Source organism: Saccopteryx bilineata, chromosome 7 (genome assembly GCF_036850765.1).
Source record: "Saccopteryx bilineata isolate mSacBil1 chromosome 7, mSacBil1_pri_phased_curated, whole genome shotgun sequence".
Classification (NCBI taxonomy): domain Eukaryota; kingdom Metazoa; phylum Chordata; class Mammalia; order Chiroptera; family Emballonuridae; genus Saccopteryx; species Saccopteryx bilineata.
The window spans coordinates 12,310,465-12,328,402 of NC_089496.1; the positions used below are offsets into that span (position 1 = coordinate 12,310,465).

The 17,938-nt window shown below is 43.2% G+C and overlaps 1 protein-coding gene across 3 annotated transcripts in view; it reads left to right on the plus strand.

The window, feature by feature from the left end:
- Positions 1 to 17,938, plus strand: part of MAGI2 (membrane associated guanylate kinase, WW and PDZ domain containing 2) — a 1,730,241-nt gene that overhangs the window by 1,542,362 nt on the left and 169,941 nt on the right. For all 3 annotated transcript variants that reach the window (XM_066240549.1, XM_066240550.1, XM_066240551.1), the window contains one exon: positions 5,117 to 5,365. In XM_066240549.1, the coding sequence (XP_066096646.1) occupies positions 5,117 to 5,365 (249 nt within the window). The remainder of the gene's footprint in view (positions 1 to 5,116; positions 5,366 to 17,938) is intronic.

Genomic DNA, 17,938 nt, shown 5'->3' on the forward strand with positions numbered 1-17,938 from the left:
ATACATATATCCTGCCCACCTCAGTGGACATCGGATGCTGGCTTCCTGGTTGATACTAAAGTCAAACACGCATCCATTGTGAGCAATACAGACCAGTGTGTTCTATTGAACAAAAATTAAAATAACACAAAAACTTGCTCCAAATATTGAAATATAAGAAAGCATACAATTAAAATGAAAATACAGCCTGGTCTGTGGTGGCACAGTGGATAGAGCATGGACTTGGAATGCTGACGTCACTGGTCCATACCCTGGCCTTGCCTGGTCAAGGCATGTGGAGAAGCAAGCAATGAACAGCTAAAGCAAAGCAACTTTGAGTTGATACCTCTTGCTCTCCCCTTCCTCTCTCTGTAAAATCAATAAATAAAATCCTTAAAATGAAAATACAAAAAAAGACATAAAAGCAAAAGTTTCAGTTAGGGCCTGACCTGTGGTGGCGCAGTGGATAAAGCGTCGACCTGGAAATGCTGAGGTCGCTGGTTCGAAACCCTGGGCTCGCCTGGTCAAGGCACATATGAGAGTTGATGCTTCCAGCTCCTCCCCCCCCCTTCTCTCTCTCTGTCTCTCCCTCTCCTCTCTAAAATGAATAAATAAAAAAATTTAAAAAAAAAAGTTTCAGTTAAGTAATGGCAAGCTGGATCCTCCAAACGGAGAGGCTGTGGAGTGAGAGAGAGCCTGTGCAGCGGACATCGCTTTCACTGCTGGATAATTTTAGCACTGCTCCTGCCCCTTATACGAGTTTGTAGAAATGTCTTCTTATTCACACCACTAGCTCTGATATTTAGTTGTTTTTCCCCAAGGTTAGTAAAGAGTACTTTCAATTATTACACTGAAAGTTTAAATATTTATACGTTTAGTAGCTCGGTTTGAGATGTTCACCTGAATGACACAGTATTTTGAATATGCACTATTGGTCTGAGAGAAGGGTGTCTCTGAGGAATTCTCTAAATCATAAATCTAGAACTGATATGGAAGAAAGTTTAATGACTTAATTAAAACGTATTAGAGTTCATCTTAAAGCCACCAGCATCTTTTCTCTGCACCCAGGGAAGCATCAAATTCCTGTCCTGATACCGAGAAAGGCGGGGGGGGGGGGGGTTGGCAGCTGGGTGAAAAGTTCAGCCAGTGTTTGGGGAGCCTGTGATTCACTGGCCCTGGTTACTGCACCTTTTGTCAATTCAAATGCATTCCCTTATTCTTTGTCTATGAGTATGTCAGCCATTTAAATAAGTTGTCTGCTTTGGTGACCATAAACCAGAGGGGCACAAACTCAAATGCCTGCAGGCAGGCCAGCCCCAAACAGCAGGGCCACAGCCAGTGGGCTGCCTGCTCCTTCAGGCCTGGCTCGAGGGTGCACAGCCATGCTGACACTGCAGCCCACACACAGTGTCGTGGCCTCTACCGTGCCTCCGTGTGAGATGTGCATCTGCACTGCTGTCACCCTCCTGGGGACAGTCCTGAGAGGAAGCCCAGGCATACCCGGAAGCAGGCATGTCTGTCTGGCCACAGAAGCCTGGAGTCCTGGCACCTGGTGTGTGACCTAGAAGGGAAACAGGGCTCAGCTAAACAAGTCCCTTTGGCCCTGCCGAGCCCTCGCTCGACTGGAGAATTAGTAAGCCAGGGATTTGCCAGAGGCCCGGGGACAGGTTGGGGCTGCGATGACTTGCCAACAGTGTGCCCCTCAGGGGAGCAGCCCTCGCCCTGCCCTAGGAATCACTGCCAAGTGTTCAGGAGGAAAGGAAATCCGTATTTCTGTAAAGTCTGCCTGCTTAAAAACACGAGCAATTAATTTTAACAATATATAGGCCAGCACAGTGCAGGAATAAGTGGGTCGGCTGGCCAGTAGCTTCCTGTTCCAGTGAAACATCTCACCAGGAGGGCGCAGGTAATGACTCTGCCTTCCCAAACCAAGACCCTCTCCCAGTCAGCCAGGGGTGATTTCCAATGTAAATGGGGGGGGGGGGGGACAAAACAGAAGCTTAACCTAAAAACTAATTATCTGACTTGAGTAGATATTAAGTGTTAAGCCTAATCCGGAGAGACCCGAAACATGGAAGACAGGAACAAAGTCCGTCAATTATACATCAAAGCTTTATTGTCTAGCTTGGCCAAGCGGCGGCAACTCTGACAGAAATCTGAGGGAGAGCGCGCCAGCCCTTTGTTCTACCTAGTTTTTATAGTTTTGTAAGTGGGAAGTACAGAAGCAAAAATTGTAATTAGAAGCCTTTGCCACTATTGGTTATAGTCATATGTCCTTTAACATGATAGGACCATGTTCAATTTGCAAGTCATACATCCTTTTGAGGAAAACAAAGTTTACAAGCCAATACAATAGTAGAAAGATGTCTCTTTACATATTAAAAGGCATTCCTATATTATCTAGTGTTTATCTGCCATCTCTCTGTCCAGAGTCACACGTGTTAACCACACACATTTACATAGGAGAGGTAGTTTCTGTGGGGACAAATGCCTGCAAATGGCTCATTGCTATAAGAAAAGGTTTAGTTTTGGCTTTTCTCTCCCTGCACCTGGCTAGCCATTCACCCCTTTCCCCACAGGTGTGGTGGAATGTCTGGGAATCCATGGTTTCCTCCTCTTGCATTTACAATACAATGCCAAGGGCCATCCTGGTCATGCCAATCACACAATACAGACTATTTCTCACAATTTCTCTGCACACCTTACCCCAAATTAATAAAATGTTCTTCAAGCCTCCCAAAATATTAATATTAATTCTGTAGTTTTTGGTACCTTACAACACCTGCAGGTGAAGAAGCGCAGTGGCTTCTCAGGGCTCCTCATTAAGTGACTGAATTCTGTACACATATTCGTACAAAAGAATGAGTCAGGGATGCTGAAAGTTTGTGAATTTTTTTTAAATGCACATGGTTTTCAGTCATTTTGTGACATTTTACTATATTATACTAAAACAGTGATGTTCATGCCCTGCGCCAGGAAGGGTTGATGGAGAGAGGACAGTCTCATTTGGACACAGAGCCAGTTGAGTGGAAAAACGACGTCCAGTCAGTTCAATCCCTCAAAGTCAATCATTGAAACTCTTTTAACTCCCTGGTTTTAAATGTGTTTATGTTGTTAAAGATAAAGAACTTTGTTCTAGAGGTTGAAAGAGAAGTCCAAAAGCAATAGAAAAATATCATGTTAATATATTTGATTCTTTTACTTACCCAGGGACCATTCATGTTGACTTAATTGATGCTTTCCTTTATCTCCAGAGCTGGCACTGTAGCCACTCCCAGGCATTTATTGCAAAGACAGATAATTTTTCTTTGTTGCTGCTTTACTGACAACCACAACTCTCAACCCCCTAAAATATGACAGCCAGAAAATGAGATCTCTCTTGTCACTGCCTGTGACATTTAGTTACTGATTTGGTCTAATAACTCAGGGAGATTTTCAATTTAATGTTGCGGTATAATATTGTTTGTTTTTCTTCTTCCTGACTATCTCTAATCACTTCATTTCCAACTCACAGAAGGACTGATAAAGGACATGTGCTTCACCAAGACAGTAACAGCATGTCTTTGGATGATGTTTTCTAGCAGAGAGGGCACATTTTACAGTTTTAATTCTGGTAGAAAAGAGAGAAAGGCTTTGACATTGACGTTTTGTTCATTTTGACCTCAGTACATTTCTTACAGATGAAAAAATCCGTTGATTTTCTTTTATTAAAACCTAATTAATTAAATCTTACAAAAAATTTAAATTTATCAAATGATAATAAGTAGCAGCCTGGCTCTTATTCAGTCATTACAAATGAGAAATAAATACATTTAGAGGCCATTTTTAATATGGCATATGAATAGATGCAGCTCTTTTTCTTAGGTATCAGTGTAACAGAACTTCTCTTGTAGCCAGTTCTTTCTCCCCGACTTTTTCATTTCAGGATAGAATTGTGGCTTATTAAGTTAAAAGCTTTCATCGAAACTTTTGCTGATTTTTTTAACTTGCTATACAAGACACTTTCAATACTTCTAAATAAGATACCATATCTAGGGACCACCCCCAAAAAAATCATTAATTGTGATTCTTTTCCATATCACTATTCCTCTGTTCCATAACATCTTTTGAAAACACTAATTAAATTGTCACATGGAGGTAAAACAGTCTTGTCTCTAATACAGTATCTAGGTGCCCACTTTGGCTCTTTAAGTCAAGATACCTAGGTGTTAAAATAAAGTGACACAATTCTTTTTAAGTAACAGATCAACTTTTATTTTAAAACTAGCTTCTCTTGGTTGCCAAATTCCTATCTTTTCTCTCTGTAAATATGTTTGCTTCCTCGTAGAAATAATGATTTGGTTTATCTGATTGATAACAGAGTGTAGTTTTTAATAATACAGAATGTAAATGAACAAGGCTTCCAATGCCTCTCTTAATGATTCAAAATTCATTGTTTCTTACCCTAATAACATTGTCAGGTCCTAGAGTGAGCAAATTATTTATATTTTAAGAAGGATGTTTCCTGCCTACACAAAGTGAAATAGCACTTCTGGGCAAATAGACTATCACAAAATTATATAAAGCCCTGGCTCTTCAGTAAAAATATGATAGGTCCCTTACACCGACATGCCCTGGGCTGTTAACCTCCCATACAAGTTTCTACAGCAGCGTGGATCAAAGGGCAGCTGTGCCCAGTCTTCCCGGGTCTACTGAGAACAGCTTCCCATGCGTGGACTCTGCAGGTGCACATTTTCTACCAGCTCTGTAAGTAATTCCTATGCACAATATCATTTGAGATCCAGTCTATTTGCTTTATGATCTTATTTGATCAGTTATTATTACACAACCTAAAAGCTCGATGTCTATAACTAAGCATTGTCCTACGGGCAGAAGGTGCAATCATAACAGAAGGAAAATACAAACAGGTAGCAGCACATAGGAATTTGGAGAGGGACTTTACCTGTGTCTGTCAGGAAGGGTGGAAAAGGGGCCAGCACCTCCCTAGCTAGGTGTGTGGCTCTGCACCTGTGGCTGGAACAGAGGCCCGTCAACCAGTTCTGTAACGATGCTGGTGTCTAGAGCAGTGCCTAGTGCACAGAAGGCCCTCATAAAGACCTTATTAATAACCGAGTGTCTGCATGTGGTGTTGTTCCAGGGGAGCCCTGCCCCGAGAACGGGAGGAGTCCCGGCTCCGTATCCACCCACCACAGCTCTCCACGCAGTGACTACGCAGCCTATGCCAACAGCAACCACGCTGCCCCCAGTGGCAACGCCTCTCCCCCCGAAGGCTTCGCCTCCCACAGCCTGCAGACCAGTGATGTGGTCATTCACCGGAAGGAGAACGAAGGCTTCGGCTTCGTCATCATCAGCTCCCTGAACAGGCCTGAGTCTGGATCCACTATAAGTAAGTGGCTGCTTCACCTGCCTTTGAATAGAGGTCTTGTTTTGCTCTGCTCTGGTGGTAGGGACACTGACAAGCGATCGGAGGGCTGCTGTAGGTGTGTCGGGGAGCCTGAGAGTCCCAGGCTGTGGGCACACGGAGGGCATCCTTCACACGTACTTAGCCAAATGTTGCTGACCTTTGACTCAAGAAGAATGTAAGACCACAACCCAACACCCCCAATAAGAGCTCCTCATTCATTTCAAACTGGAATGTAAAGCAGAGTGAAGTGGGAGTGTTGGCATGAGGGGAGGGTGCTCCTGTGTGCGAGACTGAAGCCGGGGCTGCAGAGGATCGGGGGAGAGCAGCTGAGGCAGAGGCTTGTGTGGGGGTGGGGGCTCAGCATCAAGAGCTGCGCAGGAGCCCAGTGCGCAGTGGCATCGTGAGCAGGGCGAGCAGCACGAGACCCGTCAACAGGGCGTCCTCGCCCGTGGGAAGGAGTCTGAATTGTAGTATGAATTCATTGGAACCACTGGGGAGTTTTAATCAGTGGATGGAAATCTGATCTGTATTTGTAAAAGATGAGTCCAGCTGCTTGTGGAAAATGAAATCGTGGGAAGGGAGCAGGAGTGGAAGTACAAGACAGTGAGGAGGCCATTAAAAGAGCCCTGTGGGTCCAGAGATCATGTGCCTCCCCCCAGGCAGTAGCAGAGCGCAGGGAGAAGTAGAAGGCTTCACTCCCTGGGGTTCCTCCAAAGCTGAGGTTTTCTGAGTCTGTACAATGGGTCAGATTTTTTTCCCACTCAGTCATCTCTGTAGATATATAGACTGTTCAGCAGTACTATTCCAGAAGTCACTCAGTCACCAACAAGCAGTAAGAGAGAGAGACAATAGGAACATTTGTTCGTTTTCCATGTTGGAATCATTTAGCCCAAAATGTTGTGGATAAAAACACCAGAATAGGGATCATTAAGAGAAAAAATAATTGAGTCATGTTGCGCCTAACATTCTTATAAGTCGTGGCTGTTTCCAGCACACGGCTGAGAAAGAGAGATGTGTGCATCAAGAAATACTCAAAAAATCAAAGTATTAGAAGGAATAAGAACATTTTATGATAAACTTAATATTACCAAAACAGCACCAGAACTAAATGGAGCAAAGTGCCCCGGCTAGCTGTGGCTTCGGCAGACTCAGGGGTGCAGGCTGGAGAAGCGCGGACCCTGGGTGAAGCGCGGACCCTGGGTGAATACAGGCAGAAACTCAATGACAGCCATCTGAAGACCCAGGCTCATTTCTCTTTCTCTTCATGATAAGCTGAAGAAATAAATTCACCCTTCCAGCGTAGAGCAAAAGCAGAATTCTGTCAGGATGGATTCACCAAGATTAAAAGAACATGAGACTAAAGATTTTCGTAAATTATATAAACAGTCTTCCAATAATTTACACTTGGAGAAAATGTTCACAGAGAGCTTTTGTAACTATTCCAATCATTGAACTCATTTATTTGGGAAGGAAACCTGAAGGAGTGGAATAAAAATAAAAAGTGTACTACCACAGTGAAAGTGTTCAGCATGTATTTACAGTCTCTGCTGCATTTGAAGAGTGACAGCCTATAGCTAAATACATAGGGGAGTGTGTGTGTGTGTGTGTGTGCGCGCGCGCGCACTTATTACACTTATTACATAAATAAACTACAAATTGCAAATAAATCCATGTGTCGGTAGATTTGGAAAACAACAGGTGCAAATGCTCAAAATTAACATGTGAATATTTTCTTCCAACTAAGTGACATTAAACCTCAAAAGAGTAATTCTAACCGTTTTCAAAATGGCATTATTCTACATCACCCTGGAGAGTGGAAGTGTGTTCTGCAGTGCATGATTGCTCCTGGCTTCTTTTACCACATGTTTCTTTCTTTTTCTTTTTTCTTTTTTTTTTTTCAGTTTAAGGAGTTGGGCATGCAGGCTGTGCCACGTTCTGTGGGAAGAGCAGCTATTATACTGATGGCATGGAGAGTCCATAGTGTACAATTTGCAACGTGCACCTAAACGTTCCCAGACCTGAAACTATTTTACTTCTGCAATAACGTTGAACTCATAACTTTGAAAAGAAGTGCTAAATGCCTCATGTGGGGTAGAAAGCCTTCCTGTGTGACACCTCCATTGTCACACTACCCAGGGCTTGGTGACACTTGGAGAGCAGAGAGCGTGATGCTCTCAAGTTCTCAGGAGTCACAATCATTCTCATGACACAATCATTTGGGTCATTTTTCTCTTCTTGTCTTCCCCCAGCCCAAGGATCTTGAACACATCGTGGTTTTTCTCATGGCTGCTGGCACTTTCTGTTGGCACCCAGAGAGCTTTATGCCTTTGGTGGGTGTGCCATCCCTTAGGGCAAGGGAGTGGTACGGTTAACAGCCCAGGTGCTATAGCCGTACTGCCTGGATTTGAAACCTGGCTCATCACTGAGCACAGGACCTTTGTGGGCCTCAGCTTCCTCAGTTGAAAAAGAATATCATTTTAATACTTGCGTCATGGGGCTGCTTGGAGGGTTAAAGGACTTAGCATGTGGAAGCGCCTGGAGCAGCGCTGGCTCAGAGGAAGCACCAGTCTGTCCTTGCCATCCTAGCCTCTGTCCCTGCGAGGGATCATCTTCCCACGCCATCCGCCATCCGCTTACTCTTCTTGGTGAGCGCAGAGTTCACACTGGGCGTCTGCTCTGTCAGAGCCCTGAGCAGTGAATCTGGGCAGAGAGGAGCATCTCTGAGAGCCAGCTGGCCCTCCCCACAGCTGGCCTTCTGGGAACACGTCCCCACGCTCTGTCCCCCAGTCAGCAGTGAGGACAGAACAGCAGCCATCACACCAGTTCAGATGACGGCATCCTCCTTGAGGCTTCAGGATGGAGAGCTCCCCAGAATTCACTAGCTAACAATTGGAGAAGTCATGGGAAGTGTTAAATTTTAGGCTCAAATTTGTGTCTATTAGAATGTCCCTGCAAACAGGACACCTGTACTGACTACATCAGACAGGAGACTGGGATGAACCCAAACATGAACTTCTGCACCCTGCAGGCAGAGAATCACCTTCCATAACTCCTTCAGCCCAGGGCCCAACTTTGCCAGTGATGCCAGATGTCTAACCAATTGAGAACTTGGAAGGTGATTTTTCTGTTTTACCATTGGCTGCTATTTACTAGTGCTCTTTAATAAAGCCTTACATATTTTCTTTCAAAGTAATATTTTTCTAAAAACTAAAGCAGACATTTTCTTTTTATCAATAATATAATTGAATAGCATACTATAATACTTTTCAAAGCAAGTGACTCAGGCAACCAAGTATTGTCTGGAAGCTAACAGATCTTAAAAGCTTCTTATCCAAGGTGCAGAAATATTCTTCTTGATTTAAAGTGGGAATAGGCAAGCTTCCTGAGACTTTTGTCCCATTATCCAAAATACTGAGTAGTTTTTCAGACCTTAAATTTGGACCCACTGATCCAAATTTGCATAACAGAGCCTAAGATAAGAGTAAACTGTAATAGGAAATTGCATTTTAAATTCTTAAAATGATTTAAAGATTTATATACAAAGATGTTCATTGCCATATTATCACTAAACAGAATGTTGGAAAGCTGTTAGAAGCTTCTAGAAACCTATAAATTTTGATATATTTGGGGGGTGTTGTCATTCTCACTGAGGTCTGTGTGTACAGGTACAAGACTCAGATAGCCTTCTGACTCTTGAGTGGATCAAACGCTTATTATAAAAGTGTGCCTGTGGCCACGCACAGTGGGGTTGACAGGTTGGTCTTCGGGCCTCCCCAGCTCTGCACTGAGTCCTGACATCAGGTTGTATGGCACAGGTATAACCTGGTCCTTACAGGTGCTTCCTACCAGACATTCCCAAGAAGGGCTTTGGCACAAAGGATGAGATAAAAATGACCCTTAGTCACCACTTGCTTTTCTATAATTTGTTAGGAAGATTATGTTAAAACTTATGAGGGAAATGTCAGTGGTGGAGGCTGGCCGCCTGTTGAGGGAATTTATAAACTTAGATGCAGGCACGTACGAGCTGTGAAGCGGAACATATTCAGGCAGCAATCTAAGCAGTCAACAGTAGGGGAACAATCTTCAACCCCTCCTTCCCTCATTTGCATTGTCCTAACGGCACTGACTCAGTTTTCTGTGTCTTTATTGCAAATGCATCACTGGCCAGCATGCTGCTGGCTTCTTAACAATCTCTCAGCTCTGTGCTGGTGCTGAAAATCATTGTTTCCAGGTATGTACCTTCCCTGGCAAAAGCCAGAGTACCTCGACCTGGAAATGCTGAGGTCGCCGGTTCGAAACCCTGGGCTTGCCTGGTCAAGGCACATATGGGAGTTGATGCTTCCAGCTCCTCCCCCCCTTCTCTCTCTCTGTCTCTCCTCTCTCTCTCTCCCTCTCCTCTCTAAAAAAAAAAAAAAAAAAAAAAAAAAGCCAGAGTACCGACTTGGCCATTGTGGACTTTCAATAAGGCCCACTGCAACCTAGTGTTCTAGGAAACAGTTCACCATCTTTGGTAAAATACCTGTGGACCCTCAACATCCTTGATGAGGTCCATAGGCTCTGAATGTTAAAAGTTATTCCAGATATTCAAAAGCGTAGCTAACAGGTCTTTTACAACATTATAAGAAAGAATGAAATAACACTGAACAAGCGGTGAAGCAGGTTAAGATTGTTCCTGCCCAAAGTGACGCCACCAAGCAAGCAGCCAGCGAGCAGTCCTTTGAACTCAGGAGAGGTACAAATTAAAACCAAGAGTGAAGGTTTCTATAAACTTGCTCGAATATAAAGAGATTTAAATCAAAGTGTACTGACCAACAAGCCCCAGCTTCACTCACTCCTACTTATTCTCTAATATGGTGTCCCTGAGCAAGTCCCCTGGTTTTCCTGTGTCCTTCCCCATCTGAAATATCAGGGAAAGTGGTCTGAATGCCCTCTTCCCGCTCTCAATTATCTTATACTGTGAATCAGCCTGGAAAATAAGCTATTTTTTTTATTTTGTTTTGAAGGTGGCTCCTAACACTTTCTTCTGTTCATCTCAAACTCTGTCAAGAAATAATCAGAAACAAGCACTTAACTGCACTAAACATGCTCCCCTTTTAGGGCAATTTAAGGCAGTGCTTTCTTCCTTTTGTTAACACGTGGCACACTTGTAAAATGATAGCATGTTTATAACACACAGAAATAAGACAAATGAGGCTGCCGGAGGCTAAAAGGCAACTTTCCCAGTTGGTTCTACGCTCACCCGGCATTCCTCAGGACACAGTCTCTGATGTGGCACATTTGTGACCTTTGGCACACCTCTTCTAATGACCAAAGTTTTTTGCCTTAAAGTGAAGCCTCTGAACATCAGCATCCAATAAGCACCTCATCTTACATTTTCTTCATTTGAGTGTGGCAGTGGATTTCTTTAGACCTTCTATTGAGGTTTATTCATTGGTCACCTTAGAAACACAGGTACTTAGTGCAGTTGGTGCTGATACTGGGATCTTGACTTTTTCTAAGTTTCTGTAAACTCTAAGTTATCAGTTTCCATCCCATTGCTGGGAAGTTACTTAAGCTGTGCCCATGTATGGACGTGAGAATGAGAAAGTGAGTCTCACTGATTTCTCTACTGTTCACTGGTTTTCAAAAGCAAGTTTCCATTCAGAGTTCTTAACCAGCTTTGTGACGTGTAATATTCCCTTACTCTTTAAGTGAATCTCTGCTTTGAATTTTTCAAGGACATAAAGCTTTTGCTCTGAGCTTTATGCAGAGAGTAGTATCTCATTAAGAGGGATGATGGTATCACCACACCGTTAATGTGTTTTTATAACAGAAAACATTCTGGGCGAGGGAGGGGAAGGGACATTACATAAAATACCAGCTTTCCCCCGATTATCTATGGCTTCTAAATATAACTCATAAAACAAGCAAATGTCTTCATAATTTTTTGGAAAATCAGCATATACAAGAGAGATAATATTGTGTTCATAGTCTGTACTGACATATGTATGTTTTAAGTCAAATCAATCTTTTCCTATTCACGAGTGTGACTTTATTTCTGCTCTAGGAGGTGACTGGGGCTAGTGTGAGAGTGGAGTGCAGCTGCCAAGGACACAGTGCACCAAGGAAGGCAGCCCTTTCTATGTGCCACTCGGTCTTCCTAGACCGCCCTTGGTCACAGCACCCTGATCAGAATAGCTCCAGGGAAATGTTCAAACTGGCCTCTTATATACAAGACCCCAGGTCACCTAGACACAGCCACTTTTTACCCACAGCTCCTCAGAGTTCCATTTGACCAAAGCTACGTGCCTTACTTACCCCGAGGACAACTTTTGCTCTCCTGTCTCAAGGTCTGAGTTTTTCCTTCTGCCACTTGGAATGTCTCCTCTTATCTAATAATAAATTTTATCAAGTTTTCTTCCAGGCACTATGCTAAGAATCTTACCTTGTGTTTAATTTTCACAGCAACCGTATAAGATAAAGACTAGTGCCCAAACAGCAAACATCTCTCACAAGGCAGCTCAAAAATCTCTTAATCTCTTCATATGACTTTACCTCACTCTTCACTGTTCTCCCACAAGCATTTTGATTAACTCTTATCTAGGATTCTTGTCTATAAAACCATTAATTCTTGGTTGCTCCTTGGCTTCCCATCTGTTATTATGTCTGTTATTACCATCTATTATTGTCATTTCATTTTTCATGTCTTTATGTTTTACGTCCCCTAAAAAATGTGTAAATTCCTTAAGGGCAAAAATGGTGACATTTGTTTGAATCCCTCACACATCCTGGTAGCATGTTTTTAAGGATTCATCACATAATTTCTGTTGGTGGGACTGGATTTGATCCTCTTACGTCGATCCAGTGTTGTCCTCATGAAAGTGAAAGGGTGACAGTGCCCTGCTCCTCCTTTTCCTGCCCTGAGCCTGGCTGTTCGCCCCTCAAAGGCAGCAAGACGTGTCTCTGAGAATGAGCATGCCACCAAGGATCACTTATGGCAGTGATTTTCAACCACTTTCATCTCATGGCGCACATAAATATATTTTTGCCACTCTGACAAAAGAAAATAGGTTTAATTTTGATTGCTTTATAAAAAAATAATAGTAATAGTAATTGCTTACCCTTTTTTCTCCAAAGTGACTTTTTAAAAAATCAGATACCTATGTTAGTATATAATGATTTCTTGTACCAAGAATTAGCCAATTGGACAAAACTTTATTATGCTTTGTGACCAATACAATGCAGCTCTATTATATGAACTATGTGTGTGGTTCAAGATAGGGCATTCATACCTGATGGCTATTGTTGTGTTGGCTGTTGTCATTTTCTATTGGGCAATCTTGTAGCAGGAAATGGCTTGCAAATGGAGGATAATAGGCGCCCAGACATCTCAATGAAGGATGAAGAATTTATTAGTAGCCAGCAGAGCACATGGGGCTAGTAGCACCAAAGCATGAGTTCCCCCAAGTTAGATTTCTTACATCTTATATACCTTTTACATTATCCATGCAAGGGGCACGTGATTCCTTTGTCTGAGGTCCTACCTGCACCTCGTGGCTCAAGGTGGGGTAGGGGAGTTTTGGCAAGGCAGCAAGGGGGAAGGGATTACTGGACCCCTGGCCCTATCTATTTACAGATCTTGTTTCTGTTAGAGATCTCTTGTTAGAGTTAAAGATGTGGATAATCTCTAACTGGCTGAGCCAGTCATTCCTGCAGGCCCCTTCTCCTGCATTCTTCTGGTCTCTCCCCTCTCAATCTAAGGGAAAAGATGTCAGCAATCCTGACTAAATAGTCTGTTATTGCGTGTTTTCAAAATTTTTGCAGCCCTGGCCAGTTGGCTCAGTGGTAGAGTATCGGCCCAGTGTGTGGAAGTCCTGGCTTTGATTTCTAGTCAGGACACACAGGAAAAGTGACCATCTGCTTTTCCACCCCTCCCTTTTCCCCTCCTCTCTCTTTCTCTCTCACTTCCCCTCCCACAGCCATGGCTCAAACAGTTCAAGCAAGTTGACTCCAAGCACTGAGGATGACTCCATGGCCTTACATCAGGTGCAAAAAATAGTTTGGTTGCCAAGTGTTGGTCAAATAAGTTTGTAAATATGATATATATGTTTGCTCACTTATATGATAGTTTGCATTGAGTGTGGGGGACAGGCTGTAAGCAGGCAGGGTCATTACAGCCTAAGGCTTCATTTTAAGACTAAGCCTTCCCCAACCTTTTAATACTAAACTAAGCTTTTCCCCACACCCTTGACTGTTGCATGATGTGGGGTGGTGTACTCTCATGAGGAATTGCATTATGCCTCAGATAAGTGACTTTGTATCAGAGACTTTTTTGTTTGTATATTGGATTAAAGGTTTTGATTTCTACACTATAAAATGGGGCAGAGGAGCCCACGCTGGAGGAGAACAAAGAAAGGCCATGTGGAGGAGGCCAGGAGAAGCAGCAAAGATGGTGGAGTGCTGAAGGAGAAGCCAGTTTGTGCAGAGTTTGTGCAGAAAGAAGGAGATGGGGAACAGAGGTGAATAAGGCTGGTGAGGTAGAAACCTTTGATTCTAGGAAACTCGGATAAGTCAGTGGTTTTGGGAGCCTTGAATGGAAAGGGAAGTGTTTTCCCACTGTGTGTATTTCTTGCTCGCCGAGTGTGAACTAGGATTAAAGGTAATGGCCCACCAGTTCTTGGCTCTATTGTTTCATTACCATCTGTCTGAATCTAATGCAAACCTGCATGGGTCAGGCGGCTGTGATGGTGGCTGTGGCTACTGGCTTTACACCAAGCAACAGAGCAGTGGCCCCAGATGTGCAGAGCATCGCCCAGTAGGGGGCTTGCCAGGTAGATCCTGGTCAGGGCACATGCAGGAGTCTGTGTCTCTGCCTCCCCATCTTTCACTTTATTAAAAAAATAATAATCTTGCAGCACAGCAGTTAAAAAATTGCCAACTTAGGGAGAGGAATTGTATGCAGGCTGGTTTTTGCCCAGCATGAGAACTTGTACTATAATGAAGCAGAACCAGAACAGTATCCCAGAATACAGGCTTCTCATCTGTTGTTCTCAGCCTCAGCAAATGGTTCAATAGCCAGCGCAGGGCCTGGTGAAGTCTTAGATGAGAGGACCTTCTGAGAAATCAGGCTCGGGGGGACTTTCTCTGTGGCTCTGGGCAACCCAGAAGGCATAAACATCTGGGCTGCCAAGCCCTTGTCCTCAGTATGCTCGCTGATCCACCTTATCCTGGAATCATCACCCATCTGTGTGAGCACCATCTCAGCGATAATTACAGTGTATATGTATATAATTATTGTCCTAAACAGGAAAGGTTAGAGGGCATTTCAATCTCCTTAAAAATAAAAAAGTATTACTTCAAATTATTTATTCATTTCAGAACCTTCATTAACAAAGCAACCCATTTCAGTTCCAAGTGAACAACTTCTGAATCACATTATTTCTTTACAGGATCAGACCCAACTAAAACCGAAGTAAATAGGACTTATTGCTTGAATTCAATCCTGAGCGTGACTAGTTTGTCCCCAAAGTTAAACCTGTTTGCCCTGGTTCTACCAGTAAGCAGACAAGGAAACAAGAAAAGATTTTGCATCAAACTCTGAGTCCTCTGACATCTGAACTTTGAAGCTGCTCTTAAAACAGAAAGACACATGGAAACATGGAAACATTTCATTCTCTTAGCATTAACAAATTTAAAGGTCATTAAATTGTAAAAATAACTCCACTGAGAAGCACCATCTTTCTTATTCTCAAGAAGAAGAGCAATCCAGCCTATCAAAAAAAAAAAAAAATCTGTGAATGCTCACAAAGCATTCTTTAAAAAATCCAGATCATTTTTCTTATTGTTTGAATGGAGCTCATAAATCATGAGTTTTTCCCACTGGGGAATCATTTTTCAGGAGGATTTTTATTATTTTGTTCAAAGACTCTCCAGGCTGCAGCAGAAGGTGAATATGTAGATGTCTTCCTACCTTCAACTAATGGGCTGTCTTAAAAGCTCGTAAGTGTGTAATCAGTGGCCATTCCCTCTGGCTTGTGCCTTTTTTTTTTTTTACAGGGACAGAATGAGAGTCAGAGAGAGGGACAGATAGGGACAGTCAGACAGGAACAGAGAGAGATGAGAAGCATCAATCATCAGTTTTTCGTCGTGACACCTTAGTTGTTCATTGATTGCTTTCTCATATGTGCCTTGACCGCGGGCCTTCAGCAGACCGAGGAATGGCTTGTGTCTTGCAGCTTCTCATTATCCACGGATGGCACAGGGATAATGCAGCTGTGCAGACAGGCCAGACTTCCCGTCCAGGGCCACCCTTTACCAGTGAACATGCCGTCGCTCCCCCAGGGGTTCAAACAAATTCCGAGCCTGAAGTTCACATTTGCAGAAGACACTTAGTCTTTATAATCCATTCAGGGCCTCATGTTAGATTCAACTCTCTGTAAGTTTATTCTTCTTTTTTCCCAACAATCAGCCAAATGAGAAAAGCTGATTCCATATATACAACCATTTTAAAAGCATGTTGTTAAATGAACACTATAATGTTACTTATTGTCATTTTTCAGCTATGTTAAAAGAATGCTATTAGGGAATATTTTTCCCATTGGAGCATTTCTTTTTTAACCCCAACTTTCACCACGGACTCAGGGAGTACATCTACCCAATTCTTCCTGCTGCATCAATCCTGGTAAGAAGCTCTTATTATTTTTTATTGGACCACCAATAATTTTGAAATTTAAGCAGGATTGTTTTCTTAATGAAACTATTGCCAGTATATGGTGGGAATCATTTCTGAAGATTAATTGTCAGCCCTTTCTGGTGATGCTCACTAGGTACTTCTACATACGGTGCCAAAGAATAGAGAGGAGACTGCTTTTGTCCTTTTCATTGTCCGGTTTGATTTCTTTCAGGTCTTGTTTTATAAACAGGCAAGGGTTTGCTCCACAAACATGTCCAGATGTCAGGCACCTGATGAACCCATCTGTTTTCAAGGGTTAAGTGCCCAAGGCCTCTGTTCAGAAGCTGTTCATCATAAGAATGTATATTTGTGGATACTTTGTGACAGGAGCATCTCCAGTAAGCGAGGAAGAGCACATAGCTCCAAAGGTTTTGCCCGGTGGTTATCTAGCACAGGGCAGTTGACATAACAGGAGGCAGAAGAATATTCTGACTTAGAAATCTTCATTCGAATGTTTTTTAGACTTGCTAGATGAAGAGCAAAACAAAAAATTGCTCACATTCCAGAAGGTAGTTGATGAAATTAAAACACAATAAAACCTATGGCCAAGTGTTTTAATTTGTTCAGGCTTTGGTGACAGGATGCTAGAGACTGAGTGGCTTGTAAACAGAAAAGTTTATTTCCCACTGTTCTGGGGGCAGGGCAGTACAAGATCAACGCACTGGTAGTTTTGATGTCTGGTGATGGCCCACTTCCTGGCTCGTAGCCGTCTTCCCACTATGCTTTCACAGGGCAGAAGGGGCAAGGGAGACCCCTCGGGTCTCTTTTATAAGGGCACTAATCCATTCATGAGGACTCCACCTTCATGACCTACTCACCTCCCAAGTCACCACCTTCTAATACCATCACATTAGAGATTAGGTTTCAACATATACATTTGGGGAAGACACAAACATCTGGCCTATAGCAGCAAGTCAGCCACTAAAATTGATGCTCCCTGGTGCTAACTGGCTAAGAGAAGGCTGACAGGTATGACTCTCAGTTCCAATAATTTGTATGGTCACAAGCATTAGCTTAGTACCTAAATTCATATTGAAGCTAAATTTATGCACAACTACATTGTTAACTCTTGAGAAACTAAGGCAAGCTCTTACCCAAATATGCTTTCCAGATATAAAACTTGAATACATCAGCCTCCCAACTGCCAATGCTGATGCCTTAGGTGAGGTTCTAGATTAGAATTTTTTGTGATGATGGCAATGTTCTATTCTGCACTATGCAACACCATAAACACTAGCCACATGTGACTATGGACCACTTAAAACAAAGTGAGTGGGGTGGAGAAAAAAGGGCGATGGAGTAGGTGGATGTTACAACTCCCACCTCCCAGAACCAAAGTGGATTACAACTTAACTTAGGAACAATCATCTTGAAAAACCAACTTTGGACTAAACTAAGAGGAATCTATAACCAAGTATCACTGAAAGAACCACGCTGAGCTGGTAGGGAAGGTGGAGACGCGGAAAAGGCTTCCCCATACCCAGGAGTGAGCAGGGCCTGGAGGGTCTCTCAGGTGGGGTGGGTTTCCAGAAGAGTTGTGGACCTCAGCCCTAGGACTGAAGCCCCAGGCTGGAGTCCCAGAGACTAGAGGAGGTGTATGGACAGTAGTTAGCTGAAAGAAGAGCCGGGTTATTGTTTGCGAGAGGGAGACAGAACTCTCAGACCCAGGCTCCACCTTAAAGGGACCACACAGAAAACCTCATTCACAGCCATTTACCTGGGGTTCCAGGAGCAGAGATCACCAAGAGGACTGGAGTTGTGAGAGGAGAGTGTAGTCTCGGGGACACAGGGAGAGACTGAGAGGGACAGCCACCCTGACTCCTGTACTGGGTCACTCCCCAAAC